At 44.9% G+C, this 24,779-nt stretch overlaps 1 protein-coding gene across 1 annotated transcript; it reads right to left on the reverse strand.

Annotated features, from left to right (window-relative positions):
* Nucleotides 1-6: 6 nt before the first annotated feature.
* On the reverse strand, nt 7-24,445 carry LOC135292423 (uncharacterized). The gene is made up of 10 exons (XM_064406632.1): nt 23,839-24,445; nt 19,598-19,650; nt 19,062-19,169; nt 18,862-18,981; nt 15,117-15,239; nt 10,246-10,392; nt 10,083-10,118; nt 5,412-5,438; nt 2,490-2,684; nt 7-967 (listed from the first exon to the last, which is right to left on the reverse strand). Exons 1-10 carry the CDS (start codon nt 24,443-24,445, stop codon nt 455-457), a joined length of 1,929 nt encoding a protein of 642 aa, XP_064262702.1. The 3' UTR covers nt 7-454.
* Between the last annotated feature and the right edge of the window lie 334 nt (nt 24,446-24,779).

Here is a 24,779-nt window from a genome sequence, read left to right on the forward strand (position 1 = left end):
GGGAGTTATTGGGAATTACTGTGGATTATTTAGAATTAATGGGAATTATTGGGAATTAATAGGAATTACTGGGAATTTATTGGGAATTATTGGGGATTTTTGGGAGTTACTGGGGATTCTTTGGGAATTCCCAAAATCCTGGAATTCCAAGGAGTGGTTCCAGGGGCTCCACAATTCTCAGAATTCCCAAAATTCCCAGGATCCAACCCCAAATCCCAAATCCCAGCCCACTCCCAAATCCCAATCCCAAAATTTTGGGAATTCCCAAGGTCCCAACCCCAAACCCCAATCCTGGAATTCCCAAGAGGCTCCAGAACTCCCGGAATTCCTGGAATTCTGACAATTCCCAAGGAGGACCCAACCCCAAACCCCGATCCCGTAATTCCCAGGGGTCCCCCGAGCTCCCGGAATTCCGGGATTTTGGGAATTCCCAAGGACCCAAACCCCGATCCCGTTATTCCCCGGGGTGTCCGAGCTCCTGGAATCCCGGGATTTTGGGAATTCTGAGAATTCCCAAGGTCCCAACCACAAACCCCAATCCTGGAACTCCCAGGGGTCTCTGAGCGCCCAGAATTCCGGGATTTGGGGAATATTGGGAATTCCCAAGGAGGACCCAACCCCCAAACCCCGGCCCCAGAGTTCCCAGGGGTCTCCGAGCTCCCGGAATCCCGGGATTTTGGGAATTCTGACAATTCCCAAGGAGGACCCAACCCCACACCCCAATCCCGGAGTTCCCAGGGGTCTCTGAACTCCTGGAACTCCCGAAATTCCTGGAATTCTGACAATTCCCAAGGACCCAACCCCACACCCCGATCCCGGAGTTCCCAGGGGTCCCCGAGCTCCGGAATTTCGGGGATTTGGGAATCGGGGCACGGCCAGGATACACCAGGTGCGCGCAGGCGCTCAGCGCTCGCTGCCGCAGCCGCGTCCGCTCCGGGGGCTCCGGGGGCTCCGCCCGCAGGAACTCCTGGGGGAGAAAACATCGGGAATGGAATGTTCCGGAATGCTCCCTCCGGAATGTTCCACCGGGATCCAAAGGGATCCCGGACTTCCCAGCAGCCATCGCGGGTTATCCAACTGCTCCAGATGGGAATTCCAGGTGGGAAATTCCTGAATTCCCAAATTCCTGAATTCCCAAATTCCTGAATTCCCAAATTCCCTGAATTCCCTGGATTCCCAAATCCCCGAGTTTCCTGGATTCCCAGGATTCCTGAATTCCGTTTAATCCTTAAATCTCTAAATTCCCTGGATTTTCTGAATTCCCAGGATTCCTGCATTTCCTTTTAATCCTTGCATTCCTAAATTTCCTGAATCCCTGAATTCCCTTTAATCCTTGAATTCCTGAACCTCCCGAATCCATGAATTCCTGAATTCCCTGGATGCCAGGAATTCCTGAATTTCCTTTAGTCCTTGAATTCCTGAATTCTCGGAATTCCCCGGATTCCCTTTGATCCTGGAATTCCTGGATCCTTGAATTCCCGAATCCCTGGCTTCCCCGAATTTCCTGCATCCCTGAATTCACTGATTCCCGGATTCTGGTCATTCCCAGAAGCTCCCAGTGGCTCCCAGTTCCTCCCAGTATCCCATCCCAGTATCCCTTTATCCCATCCCAGTTAACCCCAGTCCCCTCCCAGTCCCATCCCAATCCCTCTCAGTGTATCCCACTATGCCACTAACCCATCCCAGTCAATCCCAATCCATTCCCAATTCATCCCAGTACCCCATTATCTCATCCCAGTCCAACCCAACCCATCCCAGTATCCCATTATCCCACCCGTTAATCCCAGTATAACCCAGTCCAGTCCCTCCCAGTCCCATCCCAGTCCCTCCCAGTCCCTCCCATTATCCCCATCCCAGTCACTCCCAGTCACTCCCAGTCACTCCCAGTCACTCCCAGTCCCTCCCAGTCCATCCCAGTCCCTCCCAGTCCCATCCCAGTCACTCCCAGTCCCATCCCAGTCCCTCCCAGTCCATCCCAGTCCCACCCCAGTCCCTCCCAGTCCCATCCCAGTCCCATCCCAGTCCCTCCCAGTCACTCCCAGTCCATCCCAGTTCCCTCCCAGTCCCATCCCAGTCCATCCCAGTCCCATCCCAGTCCCTCCCAGTCCCATCCCAGTCCAATCCCAGTCCATCCCAGTCCCTCCCAGTGCCATCCCAGTCCCATCCCAGTCCAATCCCAGTCCATCCCAGTCCCTCCCAGTCCCATCCCAGTCCATCCCAGTCCCCATCCCAGTCCATCCCAGTCCCTCCCAGTCCCATCCCAGTCCATCCCAGTCCCATCCCAGTCCATCCCAGTCCCTCCCAGTCCCATCCCAGTCCATCCCAGTCCCATCCCAGTCCATCCCAGTCCCTCCCAGTCCCATCCCAGTCCATCCCAGTCCCATCCCAGTCCATCCCAGTCCCTCCCAGTCCCATCCCAGTCCAATCCCAGTCCATCCCAGTCCCCTCCCAGTGCCATCCCAGTCCCTCCCAGTCCCTCCCAGTCTCACCACCATCAGCGCCACCAGCTCGGCCTTGTGGGCGATGCTGCCGGGGCCGTTCCCGGGGCCGTTCCCGGGGTAACTCCCAGGGTAACTCTCCAAATTCCCGGAATTCTTCCCGGAATTCTTCCCGGAGTCGCCGCAGGCCAGGGCGCGGCAGATCATGGAGACGCTCCGGGCCAGGCTCAGCTTCAGCACCGGGTCCTGAGGGACCGCAGCGGGACCGGGGTCAGTGGGACCGGGGTCAGAACCGGGGTCAGCACCGGGATTGGGATCAGCACCGGGGTCAGCCCAGAACTGGGATTGGGATCAGCCCAGAACTGGGATTGGGATCAGCCAGAACTGGGACTGGGATCAGCCCTGAACTGGGATTGGGATCAGCCCGGAACTGGGATTGGGATCAGCCCGGAACTGGGATTGGGATCAGCCCTGAACTGGGACTGGGATCAGCCCTGAACTGGGATTGGGATCAGCCCTGAACTGGGACTGGGATCAGCCCAGAACTGGGATTGGGATCAGCCCGGAACTGGGATTGGGATCAGCCCGGAACTGGGACTGGGATCAGCCCAGAACTGGGATTGGGATCAGCCCAGAACTGGGATAGGGATCAGCCCAGAACTGGGACTGGGATCAGCCCGGAACTGGGATTGGGATCAGCCCAGAACTGGGACTGGGATCAGCCCAGAACTGGGATTGGGATCAGCCCGGAACTGGGATTGGGATCAGCCCAGAACTGGGACTGGGATCAGCCCGGAACTGGGATTGGGATCAGCCCAGAACTGGGATTGGGATCAGCCCTGAACTGGGACTGGGATCAGCCCAGAACTGGGATTGGGATCAGCCCTGAACTGGGACTGGGATCAGCCCAGAACTGGGATTGGGATCAATGGGATCAGCCGGGAACAAGGATCATTGGGATTGGAATTTTTTGGATTGGGATCAACCCAGAAATCGGGATCATCTTGGAACTCGGATCATTGGGACTGGGATTGTTGGGATTGGGATCAGCCCAGAAACCGGGATCAGCCTGGAACCAGGATCAATCCAGAATGGGATTGGGACCAACTCAGAACAGAGATCATTGGGATTGGGATTATTGGCATTAGGATCGACCTGCAACCAGGATCAACCCAGAACTGGGATCAGCCTGAAAATGGGATCAACCCACAAACCAGGGTCATTGGGATTGGGATTATCGGGATTGGGATCATCATGGAAACCAGGATCACTGGGATTGGGATCAGCGGGATCAGCCCGGAAACTGGGATCATTGGGATTGGGATTATTGGGATTGGCAGGCTCAACCCAGAAACTGGGATCATTTGGACCGGGATTATTTGGATTAGGATCAACCCAGAAACCATGATCAATCTGGAACCAAGGTCAATGGGATTAGGATTATTGGGATTGGGATCAGCCCCGAAACCGGGATCAGCGGGATTGGGGTCATCGGGATTGGGATTATTGGGATTGGAACCATCCTGGAAACTGGGATCAGCCTGGAACTGGGATCAGCCTGGAACCGGGATCAGCGGGATTTGGATGATTGGGATTGGGATTATTAGGACTGGAATCAGCCTGGAAACCATGATCAACACCATTGGAATCACCGGGATTGGGATTATTGGGATTGGAATTATCCTGGAAACCGGGACTAGCCTGGAACTGGGATCAGCCCTAAAAATAAACTGGAATAGAATGAAATGAAATGAAATGAAATGAAATGAAATGAAATGAAATTAAATTAAATTAAATGAAACATAATAAAATAAAAATCTGGGGAAAAAAAATCCAGCAATCCCAGCAAAACCCAGGAATTCCAGAAAAAATCCAGGAATCCCAGAAAAATCTGGGAATTCCGGAAAAATCTGAGAATTCCTTGCGGAAGCCGTTAGCGGCAGCGAGAGAGAGGCGTTAGTGGAGCCCAAGGAGGGAATTCCCAAGGAGAAAATTCCATGGAAAACCCCGGGAATGTCCCAGTCCAAGCCCTCGGAATTCCCAGGGCAGGGAAATCCTCGGGATTGATCCCAAGGGAAGCTCCGGGGGTGGATTTGGGATTTGGGGATTTTGGGATGGATCCCAGGCTGGGGAGGCCTTTGGGAACCTCAGGAATTCCAGGGGATTTTTCTGGAATTCTGGGATCACGGAATTCCAGAATAATGGGATTCTTGAATTACGGGATCGTGGAATTGACGGAATTTGTGGAATTACGGGATCATGGAATTCCAGAATCAGGGATTTATGGGATTCTGACCACATGGAATTATGGAATTCATGGAATTACAGGATCATGAATTGCAAAATTATGGAATTCTGAGATCATGGAATTTTTTAAATCATAGAATTCCAGATTAATGGAATTCTGGGATAATGGAATGTCTAAAATCATGGAACCCCAGATTCATGGAATTACGGGATCGTGGAATGATGGAATTCTGGGAACACAGAATTCCAGAACCGTGGAATAACTGAATTACAGGATCATGGAATTTATGGAATTGTGGAATGCCAAAATCATGGGAACGACGGAAGGAATTCTGGGATCATGGAATTTCGGAATCATGGAATTCTGGGATCATGGAATTTCGGAATCATGGAATTCTGGGATCATGGAATTTCTAAAATCATGGAACCCCAGATTCACGGAATTCTGGGATCGTGGAATGATGGAATTTTGGGAACACAGAATTCCCAATTTATAGAATCATGGATTTCTGGGATCATGGAATTTCGGAGTCATGGAATTCTGGGATTATCTGGGCTGGAATTTCCAGGTCCCTCTGCCAGGAAAGGCCTTTTCCCATCCCTTCTTCCTGGGAATTTTCCCGGGAATTTTTCCAGGAATTCCGGCGTTTTCTCGGGAAGCGCTTCCAGCCCAGAATGAGAAGAAAAAGCAGAAAAAGGAAAAATTCCAACCCCAAAATTCCCTACCTTGGTCTCTACTTTTATTCCCAGAACCTGAATGGGTGCAAAAACCAAAATTCCCATCAGGAAAATCCCAAATTCCAGCGGGAAAAAGAAAATTCCAGTGGGGGAAAAAAAATTTCCATCAGGCAAAATTAAATTCCAATCAGGAAAAGCCAAAATCCCACTGGAAAAACTGAAATTCCAGTGGGAAAAAATGAAATTTCAGCGGGAAAAAACAAAATCCCGTTGGAAAAACCTAAAATCCCTTCGGAAAAAAAAAAATTCCAGCAGGAAAGAAACTTAAAAATCCATCAGACAAATCAAAATTCCCAAGGAAAAACCGAATTCCAGCAGGAAAAAATGGAATTCCAGTGGTAAACCCCAAATCTCAGTGGGAAAAACAAAATTCCATCGGGAAGAAACAAAATTCCATCAGGAAAAAATTAAATTTCAGTGGGAAAAACCCCAAATTCCATCGGGTAAAGCCCAATCCCAAAACCTCCAAACCCTGGGAATCATCCCCCCCATCTTTTTTTTTATTTTTGGGAAAATCTCCCACCAAATCCCAAAAAATTCCTGGAATATTCACGGAAAATTCATGGAAAATTCTTGGGAAATCACAGAAAATTCCTGAGAAATTCATGGGAAATTCCCAGAAAATTCCTGGAGAATATACGTTAAATTCCTGGGAAATCCTGGAAAATTCCTGAAAAATTCCTGGGAAGTTCCAGGAAAATTCCTGAGAAATTCTTGTGACATTGCCAGAAAATTCCCCCAAAAATCTGGAAAATTCCCCAAAAAAAATTCCTGGAAAATTCCCCAAAAAATTCCTCAAAAAAAATCCAGGAAAATTCCCAGGAAATGGATGGAAAATTCCTGGGAAAATCCAGGAAAATTTCTGGGAAATTCCTGGAATATTCCCATTAAATTCCCAGAAAATTGCTGTGAAATCCTGGAAAATTCCTGACAAATTGCCAAAAAATTCCTGGAAAATTCCCAGAAAATAAAAAAAAAAACCCAAACCCCAAATAGCTGGGAAATTTCTAGAAAATTTCCAGAAAATTCCTGGTAAATTCCAGGAAAATTCCCCCCAAAAAATTATCAAATAATTCACAAAAAATTACCAGGACATTCCCAGAAAATTCTCACAAAATTCTCGGGAATTCCTGAGGAATTGTTGTGACATTCCCAGAAAATTCTCCCAAAAATATGGTAAATTCTGAGAAAATTCCTGGAAAATTCCTGAAAATTCCTGGTAAATTCCCAGACAATCCTGGAAAATATCCCGAATATTCCCATGAAATTCCCAAAAAATTCCAAAAAAATTCCCAGAAAATTCCTGCAAAATTCTCCAATAAATTCTCCAAAAATTACCTGAAAATTCCTGGAAAACTCACAAAAAATTCCCCAATAAATCCCCAAGAAATTCCCATAAAATCCCCAATAAATCCCCAATAAATTCCCATAAAATCCCCAATAAATCCCCAAGAAATTCCCATAAAATCCCTAATAGATTCCCAATAAATCCCCGATAAACCCCCAATAAATCCCAAAAAAATCCCCAATAAATCCCCATAAAATTCCCCATTAAACCCCCGATAAATCCCTGATAAATCCCCAGTAAATCCCCAATAAATTCCCAACAGATCCCCATAAAATCCCCCATAAATCCCCAATAAATTCCCAAAAATTCCCAATAAATTAACAAAAAATCCCAATAATTTCTTTTAAAAATCTCAATAAATTCTTTAAAAAATCCCAATCAATTCCTAAAAAATTCCCAATAAAGTGAAAAAAAATCCCCGATAAATCCCCGATAAATTGCCAAAAAATTCACCGATAAATCCCTGATAAATCCCCAATAAACCCAAAATAAATCGCCAATATATCCCCAATAAATCCCTGATAAATCCCCGATAAATCCCTGATAAATCCCCACTAAATCCCCACTAAATCGGCACAAAATCCCCAATAAATTCCCAATAAATTCTTAATAAATTCCCAATAAACCGCCAATATATCCTCAATAAATTCCCAAAAAAATCCCAAAAATTCCCCCAAAATTGCCAAAATATTCCAATAAAATTCCCATAAAATTTCCAAGAAATCCCCAATAAATATCCAATAAATCCCCATTAAATCCCCAATAAATCCCCATAAAATTTCAAATAAATCCCTGAAAAAATCTAATAAGTCCACAATAAATTCCTGAAAAACTGCCAATAAATACCCATAAATTCCCCAATAAATCCCTAATAAATTCCCAGAAAACCCCCAATAAATTAATAAAAATTCCCAATAAATTTCTTAAAAAATCCCAAGAAATCCCTAAAAAATTCCCAATAAACAGCAAAAAAAATCCCAATAAATACCCAATAAATTCTCATAAAGTCACCAATAAATCCCCAATAAATCCCCAATAAATCTCCAAATAAATCCCCGATAAGTTCCTGAAAAATTAACAAAAAATCCCCAATAAATTCCTGAAAAATTAAAAAAAAAATTCCCAATAAATCGCAGAAAAATTAAAAAAAAAAAACTCCCATTAAATTCCCAATAAATCACAGAAAAATTCCTAAAAAATTCCCAATAAATTCCTGAAAAACTCCTAAAAAATCCCCATAAAATCCCCAATAAATTGCCAAAATTCCCCAATAAATTCCTGAAAAATTCCAAAAAATTCCCAGTAAATCTCAGAAAAATTCCTAATAAATCCCAAAAAAAATTCCCAAAAAAATTCCCAATAAATCCCCAATAAATCACCAATGAATCCCCAATAAATTCCTGAAAAATTCCAAAAAATTCCCAGTAAATCACAGAAAAATTCCTAATAAATCCCCAAAAAATTCCCAATAAATCCCTGATAAATCCCCAATAAATCCCCAATAAATTCCTGAAAAATTCCCAAAAAATTCCTGAAAATTTTTTAAAAAATTCCTTAAAAATTCCCAATAAATTCCTGAAAAACTCCTAAAAAATCCCCATAAAATCCCCAATAAATTGCCAAAAAATCCCCAATAAATTCCTGAAAAATTCCAAAAAATTCCCAGTAAATCACAGAAAAATTCCTAAAAAATCCCCAATAAATCCCTGATAAATCCTCAATAAATCCCCAATGAATCCCCAATAAATTCCTGAAAAATTCCCAAAAAATGCCTGAAAAATTTCTAAAAAATTCCTAATAAATCACAGAAAAAATTCCTAATAAATCCCCAGTAAATTCCCAATAAATTAAAAAAAAATCCCCAATAAATTAACAAAAATTCCCAATAAATCCCTGATGAATCCCCAATAAATCCCTGATAAATCCCCGATAAATCCCCGATCAATCCCCATTAATCAGCACCCCTGGCACCGACCTTGGCGTGCGCGTGGCGCAGCAGGCGCGGCAGCAGCTGCCCCTCGAAAAAAATTCCCAAAAAATCCCCAAAAAATCCCCAATAAATTCCTAAAAATTCCCAAAAGAATCCTGAAAAATTCCTAATAACTTGCCAAAAAATCCCCAATAAATTCCTGAAAAATTCCCAAAAAATCCCCAATAAATTCCCCAAAAATCCCCAATAAATTCCTGAAAAATTCCCAAAAAATCCCCAATAAATTCCTGAAAAATTCCCAAAAAATCCCCAATAAATTCCTGAAAAATTCCCAAAAAATCCCCAATAAATTCCCCAAAAATCCCCAATAAATTCCTGAAAAATTCCCAAAAAATCCCCAATAAATTCCTGAAAAATTCCCAAAAAATCCCCAATAAATTCCCCAAAAATCCCCAATAAATTCCTGAAAAATTCCCAAAAAATCCCCAATAAATTCCTGTAAAATTCCCGAAAAATCCCCGATAAATCCCCAATAAATCCCCAATCAATCCCCATGAAATCAGCACTAATCAGCACCCCTGGCACCGACCTTGGCGCGCGCATGGCGCAGCAGGCGCGGCAGGAGCTGCCCCTCGAGAAAAATTCCCAAAAAATCCCCAATAAACCCCTCACAAATCCTCAATAAATTCCCATAAAATGCCCAATAAAATCCTGAAACATCAGCTATAAATTTCCAATAAATTCCTGAAAAATTCCCAAAAAATTCCCAATAAATCCCCAATAAATTGCCAAAAAATCCCCAATAAATTCCTGAAAAATCCCCAATAAATCCCCAATAAATCCCCAATAAATCCCCAATAAATTCCCAATCAATCCCCAATCAATCCCCATTAAATCAGCACTAATCAGCACCCCTGGCACCCACCTTGGCGCGGGTGTGGCGCAGCAGGCGTGGCAGCCGCTGCCCCTCGAGAAGAATTCCCAAAAAATCCCCGATCAATCCCCGATAAATCCCCAATAAATCCCCGATCAATCCCCGATCAATCCCCGATCAATCCCATTGATCCCGGCACCCACCTTGGCGCGGGCGTGGCGCAGCAGGCGCGGCAGCAGCTGCCCCTCGAGAAGAATCCCCAATAAATCCCCAATAAATTCCCAGTAAATCCCCGATCAATCCCCGATCAATCCCCGATCAATCCCATTGATCCCGGCACCCACCTTGGCGCGCGCGTGGCGCAGCAGGCGCGGCAGCAGCTGCCCCTCGAGAAGAATTCCCAATAAATCCCCAATAAATCCCCAATAAATCCCCGATCATTTCCCAATCAATCCCCAATCAATCCCCGATCAATCCCAAATAAATCCCATTGATCCCGGCACCCACCTTGGCGTGGGCGTGGCGCAGCAGGCGCGGCAGCAGCTGCCCCTCGAGAAGAATTCCCAATAAATCCCCAATAAATCCCCAATCAATCCCCGATCAATCCCCGATCAATCCCCGATAAATCCCCGATAAATCCCCGATCAATCCCATTGATCCCGGCACCCACCTTGGCGCGGGCGTGGCGCAGCAGGCGCGGCAGCAGCTGCCCCTCGAGGCGCGCGCGCAGCAGCTCCGGGGGCGCGGCGGCCGCCACGCGGCCCCAGCAGAGCAGGAGCGCCCCGCGCTGCTTCTCCTGCTCGCCCTCGCCCCGCTCCTGGGGGGAACAGGGGGGGGAATATATGGGAAATATGGGGGGAAATATATGGGAAATATGGGGAAATATATGGGAAATGTGGGGGGAAATATATGGGAAATGTGGGGGGAAATGGGGGGAAATATATGGGAAATGTGGGGGGGAATGGGGGGAAATATAGGGGAAATGTGGGGGGGGAAATATATGGGAAATATGGGGGGGAAATGGGGGGAAATATATGGGAAATGTGGGGGGAAATGGGGGGAAATATATGGGAAATGTGGGGGGGAATGGGGGGAAATATAGGGGAAATGTGGGGGGAAATGGGGGGAAATATATGGGAAATATGGGGGGAAATGGGGGGAATATAGGGGAAATGTGGGGGGAAATGGGGGGAAATATATGGGAAATGTGGGGGGGAATGGGGGGAAATATAGGGGAAATGTGGGGGGAAATGGGGGGAAATATAGGGGAAATGTGGGGGGAAATGGGGGAAATATATGGGAAATGTGGGGGGAAATGGGGGGAAATATATGGGAAATGTGGGGGGAATGGGGGAAATATATGGGAAATGTGGGGGGGAAATGGGGGGAAATATATGGGAAATGTGGGGGGAATATATGGGAAATATATGGGAAATGTGGGGGGAATGGGGGAAATATATGGGAAATGTGGGGGGGAAATGGGGGGAAATATATGGGAAATGTGGGGGGAAATGGGGGGAAATATATGGGAAATGTGGGGGGGAATGGGGGGAAATATAGGGGAAATGTGGGGGGAAATGGGGGGAAATATATGGGAAATATGGGGGGAAATGGGGGGAATATAGGGGAAATGTGGGGGGAAATGGGGGGAAATATATGGGAAATGTGGGGGGGAATGGGGGGAAATATAGGGGAAATGTGGGGGGAAATGGGGGGAAATATAGGGGAAATGTGGGGGGAAATGGGGGAAATATATGGGAAATGTGGGGGGAAATGGGGGGAAATATATGGGAAATATGGGGGAAATGGGGGAAATATATGGGAAATATGGGGGAAATGGGGGAAATATATGGGAAATGTGGGGGGAATGGGGGAAATATATGGGAAATGTGGGGGGGAAATGTGGGGAAATATATGGGAAATGTGGGGGGAATATATGGGAAATATATGGGAAATGTGGGGGGAATGGGGGAAATATATGGGAAATGTGGGGGGAATATATGGGAAATATATGGGAAATGTGGGGGGAAATGGGGGAAATATATGGGAAATGTGGGGGGGAAATGGGGGGAAATATATGGGAAATATGGGGGAAATGGGGGAAATATATGGGAAATATGGGGGAAATGGGGGAAATATATGGGAAATGTGGGGGGAATGGGGGAAATATATGGGAAATGTGGGGGGGAAATGGGGGGAAATATATGGGAAATGTGGGGGGAATATATGGGAAATATATGGGAAATGTGGGGGGAATGGGGGAAATATATGGGAAATGTGGGGGGGAAATGGGGGGAAATATATGGGAAATGTGGGGGGAAATGGGGGGAAATATATGGGAAATGTGGGGGGGAAAATGGGGGGAAATATGGGGGAAATGTGGGGGGAAATGGGGGGAAATATATGGGAATTGTGGGGGGAATGGGGGGAAATATATGGGAATTGTGGGGGGAAATGGGGGGAATATATGGGAAATGTGGGGGGGAAATGGGGGGAAATATATGGGAAATGTGGGGGGAATATATGGGAAATATATGGGAAATGTGGGGGGAATGGGGGAAATATATGGGAAATGTGGGGGGGAAATGGGGGGAAATATATGGGAAATGTGGGGGGAAATGGGGGGAAATATATGGGAAATGTGGGGGGGAATGGGGGGAAATATATGGGAAATGTGGGGGGGAAATGGGGGGAAATATATGGGAAATGTGGGGGGGAAATGGGGGGAAATATAGGGGAAATGTGGGGGGAAATGGGGGGAAATATATGGGAAATATGGGGGGAAATGGGGGGAATATAGGGGAAATGTGGGGGGAAATGGGGGGAAATATATGGGAAATGTGGGGGGGAATGGGGGGAAATATAGGGGAAATGTGGGGGGAAATGGGGGGAAATATAGGGGAAATGTGGGGGGAAATGGGGGAAATATATGGGAAATGTGGGGGGAAATGGGGGGAAATATATGGGAAATATGGGGGAAATGGGGGAAATATATGGGAAATATGGGGGAAATGGGGGAAATATATGGGAAATGTGGGGGGAATGGGGGAAATATATGGGAAATGTGGGGGGGAAATGGGGGGAAATATATGGGAAATGTGGGGGGAATATATGGGAAATATATGGGAAATGTGGGGGGAATGGGGGAAATATATGGGAAATGTGGGGGGGAAATGGGGGGAAATATATGGGAAATGTGGGGGGAAATGGGGGGAAATATATGGGAAATGTGGGGGGAAAATGGGGGGAAATATGGGGGAAATGTGGGGGGAAATGGGGGGAAATATATGGGAATTGTGGGGGGAATGGGGGGAAATATATGGGAATTGTGGGGGGAAATGGGGGGAATATATGGGAAATATGGGGGGAAATGGGGGGAATATATGGGAATTGTGGGGGGAAATGGGGGGAATATATGGGAAATATGGGGGGAAATGGGGGGAAATATATGGGAAATGTGGGGGGAAAATGGGGGGAAATATATGGGAAATGTGGGGGGGAATGGGGGGAAATATATGGGAAATGTGGGGGGAATGGGGGGAAATATATGGGAAATATGGGGGGAAATGGGGGGAAATATATGGGAAATGTGGGGGGAAATGGGGGGAAATATATGGGAAATATGGGGGGGAAATGGGGGGAAATATATGGGAAATGTGGGGGGAAATGGGGGGAAATATATGGGAAATGTGGGGGGAAATGGGGAAATATATGGGAAATGTGGGGGGAAATGGGGGGAAATATATGGGAAATGTGGGGGGAAATGGGGAAATATATGGGAAATGTGGGGGGAAATGGGGAAATATATGGGAAATGTGGGGGGAAATGGGGAAATATATGGGAAATATGGGGGGAATGGGGGGAAATATATGGGAAATGTGGGGGGAAATGGGGAAATATATGGGAAATGTGGGGGGAATGGGGGAAATATATGGGAAATGTGGGGGGAATGGGGGGAAATATATGGGAAATGTGGGGGGGAAATGTGGGGGAATATGGGAAATATGGGGGAAAAAAATATATGGGAAATATGGGGGGGAAATATGGGAAATATGGGGGAAAAAAATATATGGGAAATATGGGGGGGAAAAATGGGGGGAAATATATGGGAAATATGGGGGGCAAAATATGGGAAATATGGGGAAAATAAAGGGAAAAATGTGGGGGAAATGGGGAAAATGAGGGGGAAATGGGGGGGAAATATGGGAAATGAGGGGGGAAAAATGGGGAAAGTAAAGGGAAAAATGGGGAAAATAAAGGGAAAAATGGGGGGGAAATGAGGGAAAAAATATGGGAAATGGGGGGGGGAAATGGGGAAAATAAAGGGAAAAATGGCGGGGGGGAAATAGGGACAATGAGGGGAAAAATGGGGGGGAAATGGGGGGAAAAATGGGGAAAATAAAGGGAAAAATGGGGGGGGAATAGGGACAATGAGGGGAAAAATGGGGGGAAATATGGAAAATGAGGGGGTAAAAATGGGGGGGAAATGGGAGGAAAAATGGGGAAAATAAAGGGAAAAATGGGGGGAAATGGGGGGAAATATATGGGAAATGGGGGTGGAAAATGGGGGGAAAAATGGGGAAAATAAAGGGAAAAATGGCAGGGGGGAAATGGGGACAATGAGGGGAAAAATGGGGGGAAAAATATGGGAAATGAGGGGGGAAAAATGGGGAAAGTAAAGGGAAAAATGGGGAAAATAAAGGGAAAAATGGGGGGAAATGGGGGGAAATATATGGGAAATGGGGGTGGAAAATGGGGGGGAAAATGGGGAAAATAAAGGGAAAAATGGCAGGGGGGAAATGGGGACAATGAGGGGAAAAATGGGGGGAAATATGGGAAATGAGGGGGGAAAAATGGGGGGGAAATGGGGAAAATAAAGGGAAAAATGGGGGGGAAAAATAGGGAAAGTGAGGGGGGAAATGGGGGAAAATGGGGGGTAAAAAATGGGAAATATGGGGGTAAAAAAAACGGGGGGAAATCGGGGGAAATAGCGAAAATATAGGAAAAGGGGAGAAAATGGGAAAAATGTGGGAAAAATGATGGAAAATAAGGGAAAAATTGGGGGGAAATGGGGAGAAAATATGGGAAAATGTGGGGAAAAGATGGAAAAACCATGGAAAACCAGAAAAAAGATGGGAAAATGCGGGGAAAACATGGGGAAAAATGGAAAAAAAGTGGGAAAATGTGAGGGAAATTTGGGAAAAATATGGGAAAGCACGGAAAAAACAGGGGAAAAATATGGAAAAAATGTGGGGAAACACAGGAAAAAACCATGGAAAAACATGGAAAAAACAGAATTCCAGATTCATGGAATTACAGGATCATGGAATTTATGGAATTCCGGGACAATGGAACTAGGAAATCTTGGATTTAAGGGCTCATGGAATTGTGGAATTCCAGAATCAGGGAATTCCCATTAAAAACATGGAAATCCTCCGGAATTTCGAAAGAATGGATGGAAAATTCCCAAAAAATCCCAACCCGAGGCCGTTCCCGTCCCTCCCCATTCCCATTTTTCCAATTTTTCCCGAAAATTCCCACCTTGAAGATGCTGAACAAGCCCTGGGATTTCTTGAAGACGTCGGATTTCTCAAATTCCTCCAATTTTTCCAAAGTTTCTTCCAGGTGATTCCGGGCGCAGATCCCGAAGCAGGACGAGAGACCCTGAGGGAATTCCGGGAATAAAACCCTGGAGCAGAATTCCCAGAGTTTTTCCAGGGTTTAATCCCGGCTCCTGGGCTGTGCCAAGGGAATTCCAACCGTGCTGGGATACGCACAGACCCATTCCCGGCTGGAATTCCAAGAATTCCTGTCTGGAAGGGGCAGGAATTAGAAAAAATCCTCCAAAAACTCAGGAATTTTCCCCTTGGGGAGGGATGGAATTCCCAGAAAAGCTGGAGCTGCCCCAGCCCTGGGAATGTCCAAAGAAAATCTGGAGCATCTCAGCACAGAGGGAATTCCATGGATGCAATTCCATGGGATTGAAGGGCCCTTCCCAGCCCAACCAAGCTGGAATTCCAAGATTTCAGTAGGAATTTCCAGGGAATTCCAGGATTTTAGTCAGGAATCCCAGAGAATTCCAGAATTTTAGAAGGATTCCACAGAATTCCATTATTTTAGCCAGGAGCCTCATGGAATTCCAGGATTTTAGTCAAGAATCCAAGATTTTTGTCGTGGTTCCTTGGAATTCCAGAATTTTAGCCCGGAATCCCATGGAATTCCAGGACTTCAGCTGGGACTTCCATGGAATTCCATTATTTTAATTGGGGTTGCCACCATTTTAACTGGGATTTCCCCAGAATTCCGTGATTTAAATTGGGATTTCCATGGAATTCCAGACTTCAGTCGGAATCCCCAGTATTCCACTCTTTTAGCCTGGAATCCCAGGGATTTCCAAGATTTTATAAGGATTCCTTGGAATTCCATTATTTTAATCATGATCCCATGGAATTCCTGGATTTTAGTTGGCATTCCCCAGAATTCCAGAAGTTTAGCACGGATTTCCTTGGAATTCCATGATATTTTAACAGGATTCCCCAGAACTGCAGGATTTTAATGGGAGTTCCGTGGAATTCCAGGATTTTACCCACGATTCCCTCAGAATTCCAGAATTCCCTCAGAATTCCAGGATTTTGTCCACGGTTCCCTCAGAATTCCAGGATTTTACCCACGATTCCCTCAGAATTACAGAATTCCCTCAGAATTCCAGGATTTTGTCCACGGTTCCCTCAGAATTCCAGGATTTTACCCACGATTCCCTCGGAATTCCAGGATTTTACCCACGATTCCCTCAGAATTACAGAATTCCCTCAGAATTCCAGGATTTTGTCCACGGTTCCCTCAGAATTCCAGGATTTTACCCACGATTCCCTCGGAATTCCAGGATTTTACCCACGATCCCCTCAGAATTCCAGAATTCCCTCAGAATTCCAGGATTTTGTCCACGATTCCCTCAGAATTCCAGGATTTTACCCACGATTCCCTCGGAATTCCAGGATTTTACCCACGATTCCTTCAGAATTCCAGGATTTTAGCTGGGAATTCCAGGATTTGAGTGGGGGCTCCATGGAATTCCAGGATTTTACCCACGATCCCCTCAGAATTCCAGGATTTGACTCACGGTTCCCTCGGAATTCCAGGATTTTACCCACGATTCCCTCAGAATTCCAGGATTTTACCCACGATTCCCTCGGAATTCCAGGATTTTACCCACGATTCCTTCAGAATTCCAGGATTTTAGCTGGGAATTCCAGGATTTGAGTGGGGGCTCCATGGAATTCCAGGATTTTACCCACGATCCCCTCAGAATTCCAGGATTTTACCCACGATTCCCTCGGAATTCCAGGATTTTACCCACGATCCCCTCACAATTCCAGGATTTTATCCACGATTCCCTCAGAATTCCACGACCCCCTCGGAATTCCAGGGTTTTACCCACGATTCCTTCAGAATTCCAGGATTTTAGCTGGGAATTCCAGGATTTGAGTGGGGGCTCCATGGAATTCCAGGATTTTACCCACGATCCCCTCAGAATTCCAGGATTTTACCCACGGCTCCCTCGGAATTCCAGGATTTTACCCACGATCCCCTCAGAATTCCAGGATTTTACCCACGACTCCCTCAGAATTCCAGGATTTTACCCACGATCCCCTCACAATTCCAGGATTTTATCCACAATTCCCTCAGAATTCCACGACCCCCTCTGAATTCCAGGGTTTTACCCACGATTCCTTCAGAATTCCAGGATTTTAGCTGGGAATTCCAGGATTTGAGTGGGGGTTCCATGGAATTCCAGGATTTTACCCACGATCCCCTCAGAATTCCAGGATTTTACCCACGATTCCCTCACAATTCCAGGATTTTACCCACGATTCCTTCAGAATTCCAGGATTTTAGCTGGGAATTCCAGGATTTGAGTGGGGGTTCCATGGAATTCCAGGATTTGAGTGGGGGTTCCATGGAATTCCAGGATTTTACCCACGATCCCCTCAGAATTCCAGGATTTTACCCACGATTCCTTCAGAATTCCAGGATTTTAGCTGGGAATTCCAGGATTTGAGTGGGGGTTCCATGGAATTCCAGGATTTTACCCACGATTCCCTCAGAATTCCAGGATTTTACCCACGATCCCCTCAGAATTCCAGGATTTTAGCTGGGAATTCCAGGATTTGAGTGGGGGCTCCATGGAATTCCAGGATTTTCCCCACGATCCCCTCAGAATTCCAGGATTTTACCCACGATCCCCTCACAATTCCAGGATTTTATCCACAATTCCCTCAGAATTCCACGACCCCCTCTGAATTCCAGGGTTTTACCCACGATTCCTTCAGAATTCCAGGATTTTAGCTGGGAATTCCAGGATTTGAGTGGGGGTTCCATGGAATTCCAGGATTTTACCCACGATCCCCTCAGAATTCCAGGATTTTACCCACGATCCCCTCAGAATTCCAGGATTTGACTCACGACTCCCTCAGAATTCCAGGATTTTACCCACGATTCCCTCAGAATTCCAGGATTTTACCCACGATTCCCTCGGAATTCCAGGATTTTACCCACGATTCCTTCAGAATTCCAGGATTTTAGCTGGGAATTCCAGGATTTGAGTGGGGGCTCCATGGAATTCCAGGATTTTACCCACGATCCCCTCAGAATTCCAGGATTTTACCCACGGCTCCCTCGGAATTCCAGGATTTTACCCACGATCCCCTCAGAATTCCAGGATTTTACCCACGATTCCCTCGGAATTCCAGGATTTTACCCACGATCCCCTCACAATTCCAGGATTTTATCCACGATTCCCTCAGAATTCCACGACCCCCTCTGAATTCCAGGGTTTTACCCACGATTCCTTCAGAATTCCAGGATTTTAGCTGGGAATTCCAGGATTTGAGTGGGGGTTCCATGGAGTTCCAGGATTTTACCCACGATTCCCTCACAATTCCAGGATTTTACCCACGATTCCTTCAGAATTCCAGGATTTTAGCTGGGAATTCCAGGATTTGAGTGGGGGCTCCATGGAATTCCAGGATTTTACCCACGATTCCCTCAGAATTCCAGGATTTTACCCACGACTCCCTCAGAATTCCAGGATTTTCCCCACGATCCCCTCAGAATTGCAGGATTTTATCCACGATTCCCTCACAATTCCAGGATTTTATCCACCTTTTCCCCTCCAAAACCCCCCTCCCATCCCATTCCCACCCCCCTCCCCCCAAACATCCCCCCCCCCCCCCCTCCCCAGCAGGACAATTCCCAAAATTCCCGGAATTCCCTGGATTTCCCTCACCTCCCTCTCGGCCTCCTCGTGGCAGCGGGCGCTTTCCAGGAGCTCCTGGAGCTGCCTCCGGACCAGCTCCTTCCTGGGACACAGCCCCAGCGCCGTCCCCAGGCACCGGTACAGGAAATTCTGGGGGAAAAACCCCAAAAAACGGGAATTCCAGCGGGAAAAACCTCGGGATGAGGCGGGGAAAATTCCAGGATTTTCACCTTCTCCTCCTGGGAGCCGTCGGAGGCGCGGAGCTGCCGGAAGGCCTCGGACACCAAGGGGCAAATCCAGGATTTATCCGGGATGGATTCCAGGGATTCCTGCAGGAACTGGGATGGAAATGGGGGGTGGGAACGGCGGGAATTCCACACGGGAATTCCGAGCCCCTGGATCTCCATGGAAAAGAGCCAAGACTTGGGTTTCCATCCCAAATTCCCATGGAAAATCCCTTGGGAATGTTGGGTTTCCCATCCTAAAATCCCTTTGGAATTCTGGTTTTCCACCCCAAATTCCCACGGAAAGCTGAGAACCCTTTGGAATTCTGCTTCTCCATCCCCAGATTCCCTTGGAATTCCAAGAACCCTCTGGAATCCTGGATTTCCCACCCCATTCCCAGATTTCCCCCAGTGCCTCTCCCACTTCCTGCAGCTCCCAAATTCCGTGGAAAACATTCCCGGGAAGCTGGATTTGACTTTCCCACCCTTTTCCAGAGGTAAAATCCCGGGAAAAGCTTCCCCGGAATTCCCGGGATCCTCACCTGGAGCAGCTTCTCCTCCCATTCCTCCTGGTCCAGGGAACCCTCGGAGTTTTCTGGGGGAAAAAATCGGGATTTTGGGAATTCTGATGTGGGGATGTGGGGAGAATTCCCCAGGGAAAAAAAATCTGGGAAAGCTGGAGAAATTCCCAGGTGGGAAAAGTGGGAATTCTGCTGGATCTGCATTCGGGATCGGGGATCACAGGGAGTTGGGAATAGGGTTGGGATGTGGGAGAAGATTCCCAAAAAATTGAGGGGTGGGGAGTGGATCCCAGTATCCCATTATCCCATGGATCCCATCAATCCCACAAATCCCAAGAAATCCCATCTCATTATCCTAATTTCTCATGGATCCTATCCCATAAATCCCATAAATCCCATTATCCCATTTTCCCATCCCTTCCCATGGATCCCATCCCATAAATCCCATTTTCCCATAGATCCCGTTCCATAAATCCCATAAATCCCATTTTCCCATTGGATCCCACCCCATAAAACCCACAATTCCATAAATCCTATAAATCCCATCCCATTATCCCACCCCATAAATCCCATGGATCTCATCCCACAAATTCCACAAATCCCATCCCATTATCCCAAAAATCCCATAAATCCCTTTATCCCATTTTCCCAAAAGATGTCATCCCATCAACCCCATAAATCCCATAAATCCCAAATAATCCCACAGATCCCAGAAATTACAAAAATCCCATAAATCCCATTGTCCCAAAAATCCCACAAATCCCATTATCCCATGGATCCCATGCCAGAAATCCCATAAATTCCATCCCAAAATGCCATAAATCCCACTACCCCATGGTTTCCATTAATTGTCATCCTACAAATCCCATGATCCCATAAATCTCATGGATTCCATGGATCCCAAAATCCCACCCCATTATCCCATCAATCCCAAAAATCCCATTATGGTTTTTTCCCATTTTCCCATGGATCCCATCCCATAAATCTCAAAAAACCCAAAAGTCCCATCAATCCCACAGATCCCATCCCATTATCCCATCAATCCCGCGGATCCCATGAATCCCAAAAATCCCACAGATCCCATTATCCCACAGATCCCATAAATCCCGCAGATCCCACAAATCCCAAAAATCCCACCCCATTATCCCACAAATCCCATCAATCCCATGGATCCCATCAATCCCATAAATCCCACAAATCCCATTTTCCCACAGATGCCATCCCAAAAATCCCATCAATCCCAAAAATCCCATCAATCCCACAGATCCCATCCCGTTATCCCAAAAATCCCACAAATCCCATTATCCCATGGATCCCATCCCAAAAATCCCATAAATCCCAAAATCCCACAAATCCCATTATCCCATTTTCCCAAAAGATCTCATCCCATAAATCCCACAAATCCCAAAAATCCCACAAATCCCATTATCCCATGGATCCCATCCCATAAATCCCACAAATCCCAAAAATCCCACAAATCCCATTATCCCACGGATCCCATCCCAAAAATCCCAAACCCTCCCTTTACCCCATCCCCAACCCCAAAAAACAGGAAAAAAAAAAAATCCCAAAAAATCCCATCCCAAATTCCCCCAAAATCCCATTCCTGGATTTCCCTTCTGGGGATTTTTTTGGGATTTTTTCCTCTTTTTTTGCAATTTTTGAGAGATTTTCCCGGGGAGTTTTTTGGGATTTTTTTCATTTTTTGGGATTTTCGAGGGATTTTTTTGGGGATTTTTTTGTTGGAATTTGTCAGGGATTTTTTGGGATTTTTTCATTTTTTGGAATTTTTGAGGGATTTTTTTGGGATTTTTCCGTTGTAATTTTTCGGGGATTTTTTGGGATTTTTTCATTTTTTTGGAATTTTTGAGGGATTTTTTTTTTATTTTTCTGTTGGAATTTTTCAGGCATTTTTGGGAATTTTCTGCGATTTTCTGGGGACTTTTTGGGGAATTTTTTGGGGAGATTTTTTTAGGGATTTATTTTTTTGGGATGATTTGAGGAATTTTTTTAGGATTTTTTGGGGGATTTTTTGTAGAATGTTTTGGGGATTTTTGGAGAAATTTTTGGGGACTTTTTTAATATTTTGAGATTTTGGGGGGGATTTTATTTGCATTTTGGGGAGATTTTTTTGGGATTTTTTTTTATTTTCAAGGGTTATTTCGGGGGGATTTTTGGGGACTTTTTTGGGATATTTTTGTGATTTTTTCGAAGTTTTTAAAATTTTTTTAGGGATTTTTTTGGGGTGATTTTTTAATGAGATTTTTGGGGATTTTTGAGGATTTTTTTATTTTTGGGAGAATTTTTGGCATTTTGGGGGATTTTTTTGGAATTTCTTTAGGAGATTTTTATTCGGATTTTTTTTAATTTTCTGGGGTTTTTTGGGGTTTTTTGTTGTTTTTTGGGTTTTTTTGTTGTTTTTTTATTTTTTCGGATGCTTTGAGAGATTTTCGGGGAATTTTTTGGGGATATTTTGCAGACATTTATTTGGGATTTTTTGGAGGTTTTTTTTGATTTTTTTCAGGAATTTTGGAGGGGATTTTTTTTTTTGAGGATTTTTTGGGGACTTTTTTTGTGGGGGGAGATTTTTTTGGGAGACTTTTTTGCAGATTTTTTTGAGATTTTTGAAGGGATTTTTTAAAATTATTTTTTATGTTTTGCTGGATTTTTTTCAGATTTTTTTTAATATTTATCAGATTTTTAGGGGATTTTTTGGAGATTTTTGAAGGGATTTTTTTTTATTTTTTTATAATTTGCTGGATTTTTTTCAGATTTTTTTAAATATTCATCAGATTTTTAGGGGATTTTTTGGAGATTTTTGGGGGGATTTTTAGTTGGGGGGGAGATTATTTTTTATGTTTTGGTGGATTTTTTGGGAGGATTTTTTTTGAGGATTTTTTTTAATACTGATCGGATTTTTGTGGATTTTTTGTGGATTTTTGTGGATTTTTTTGAGATTTTTGGGGTGATTTGTTTGGGTTTTTTTGAGATTATTTTTCATGTTTTGCTGGATTTTTGAGGGGATATTTTTTGCAGATTTTAAAAAATATTTATCGGATTTTTGGTGGATGTTTTGGGAGGATTTTTTCTGGATTTTTAAAAAATATTTATCAGATTTTTAGGGAATTTTTGGGGAATTTTTTGGAGATTTTTGGGGTGATTTGGTTTCTTTTGTTTTCGTGGATTTTTTGGGAGAATTTTTTGAAGATTTTTTAAAAACATTTATCAGTTTTTTAGGGGATTTTTGAGGGATTTTTTGTGGATTTTTTGTGGATTTTTTGAGATTTTTGGAGGGGATTTTTATTTTTTTGGAGATTATTTTTTATGTTTTGGGAGATTTTTGAGGGGATTTTTTGTGTATTTTAAAAAAACATTTATTGGATTTTTAGGGGATTTTTTGCGGATTTTTTTGAGATTTTTGGAGGGGATTTTTATTTTTTTGGGAGATTATTTTTTATGTTTTGGGGGGATTTTTTGTGGATTTTTTCAAGTATTTATCAGATTTTTAAAAAATATTTATGTGATTTTTTAGGGGATTTTTGGGGCATTTTTTGAGGATTTTTTTGAGATTTTGGGGGGATTTGTATTTTTTTGGGGGGGAGATTATTTTTTATATTTTAGTGGACTTTTGAGGGGATTTTTTTGTGTATTTTAAAAAAAAAAATATTTATTGGATTTTTAGGGGATTTTTTGTGGATTTTTTGGAGACTTTGGAGGGGATTTTTATTTTTTTGGGAGATTATTTTTTACGTTTGGGGGGGGATTTTTTTGCGGATTTTTGAAAATATTTATCTGATTTTTAGGGGATTTTTGGTGGATTTTTTGAGGATTTTTTGAGATTTTTGGGGGGATTTGTATTTTTTTGGGGGGAGATTATTTTTTATGTTTTGGTGAATTTTTGAGGGGATTTTTTGTGGATTTTTTAAAATATTTATCGGATTTTTTGTGGGTTTCTTCTTTTCAATATTTATTGGATTTCTCGGGGATTTTTTGTGGATTTTTTGGAGATTTTTGGAGGAGATTTTTATTTTTTTTGGGAGATTATTTCTTACGTTTTGGGGGATTTTTGGGGGGGATTTTTTTGTGGATTTTTTAAAAATATTTATCAGATTTTTAAAAAATATTTATCAGATTTTTTTTAAATACTTATCGGATTTTTGGGGGATTTTTGAGGATTTTTTGGGGGATTTTTAGGAGGATTTTTTTTTTTTGTGGGGGATTTTTTTGGGGTGATTTTTAGAATTTCTTTCACGTTTTCCCACCTTGGAGGAGGAGCAGCAGCTTTGGGATTTTGTGCTCCCAGAGCTCGCCCAGCTCGGGCTGCGGGCGCAGCTCCTGCAGCAGCCGCAGCGCCGGCGCCGCGCAGGGCCCCGCGGCCTGGGAGACTGCCTGGGAAACACGGGGGGAAACGGGGATAAACACCGGGAAATCGGAGATAAACACCGGGAAATCGGGGATAAACACCGGGAAATCGGGGACAATCGGGGATAAACACCGGGAAATCGGGGACAATCGGGGATAAACACCGGGAAATCGGGGACAATCGGGGATAAACACCGGGAAATCGGGGACATGGGGATAAACACCGGGAAATCGGGGACAATGGGGATAAACACCGGGAAATCGGGGACAATCGGGGATAAACACCGGGAAATCGGGGACATGGGGATAAACACCGGGAAATCGGGGACAATCGGGGATAAACACCGGGAAATCGGGGACAATGGGGATAAACACCGGGAAATCGGGGACATGGGGATAAACACCGGGAAATCGGGGACATGGGGATAAACACCGGAAATCGGGGACATGGGGATAAACACCGGGAAATCGGGGACATGGGGATAAACACCGGGAAATCGGGGACATGGGGATAAACACCGGGAAATCGGGGATAAACACCGGGAAATCGGGGACATGGGGATAAACACCGGGAAATCGGGGACATGGGGATAAACACCGGGAAATCGGGGACATGGGGATAAACACCGGGAAATCGGGGACAATGGGGATAAACACCGGAAATCGGGGACATGGGGATAAACACCGGGAAATCGGGGACAATCGGGATAAACACCGGGAAATCGGGGACAATCGGGGATAAACACCGGGAAATCGGGGACAATCGGGGATAAACACCGGGAAATCGGGGACAATCGGGGATAAACACCGGGAAATCGGGGACATGGGGGTAAACACCGGG

Source organism: Passer domesticus, unplaced genomic scaffold (assembly GCF_036417665.1).
Source record: "Passer domesticus isolate bPasDom1 unplaced genomic scaffold, bPasDom1.hap1 HAP1_SCAFFOLD_350, whole genome shotgun sequence".
NCBI classification, from domain to species: domain Eukaryota; kingdom Metazoa; phylum Chordata; class Aves; order Passeriformes; family Passeridae; genus Passer; species Passer domesticus.

Coding starts and splice junctions, on each gene's coding strand:
- LOC135292423 (XM_064406632.1), bottom strand. CDS start 24,445: ATGTCCCCGATTTCCCGGTGTTTATCCCCATGTCCCCGATTTCCCGGT. Junction 10,393..15,116: donor GCTTGTTCAGCATCTTCAAG/GTGGGAATTTTC, acceptor TGTTCCCCCCAG/GAGCGGGGCGAGGGCGAGCA. Junction 5,439..10,082: donor TGCGCCACGCCCACGCCAAG/GTGGGTGCCGGG, acceptor GCACCCATTCAG/GTTCTGGGAATAAAAGTAGA.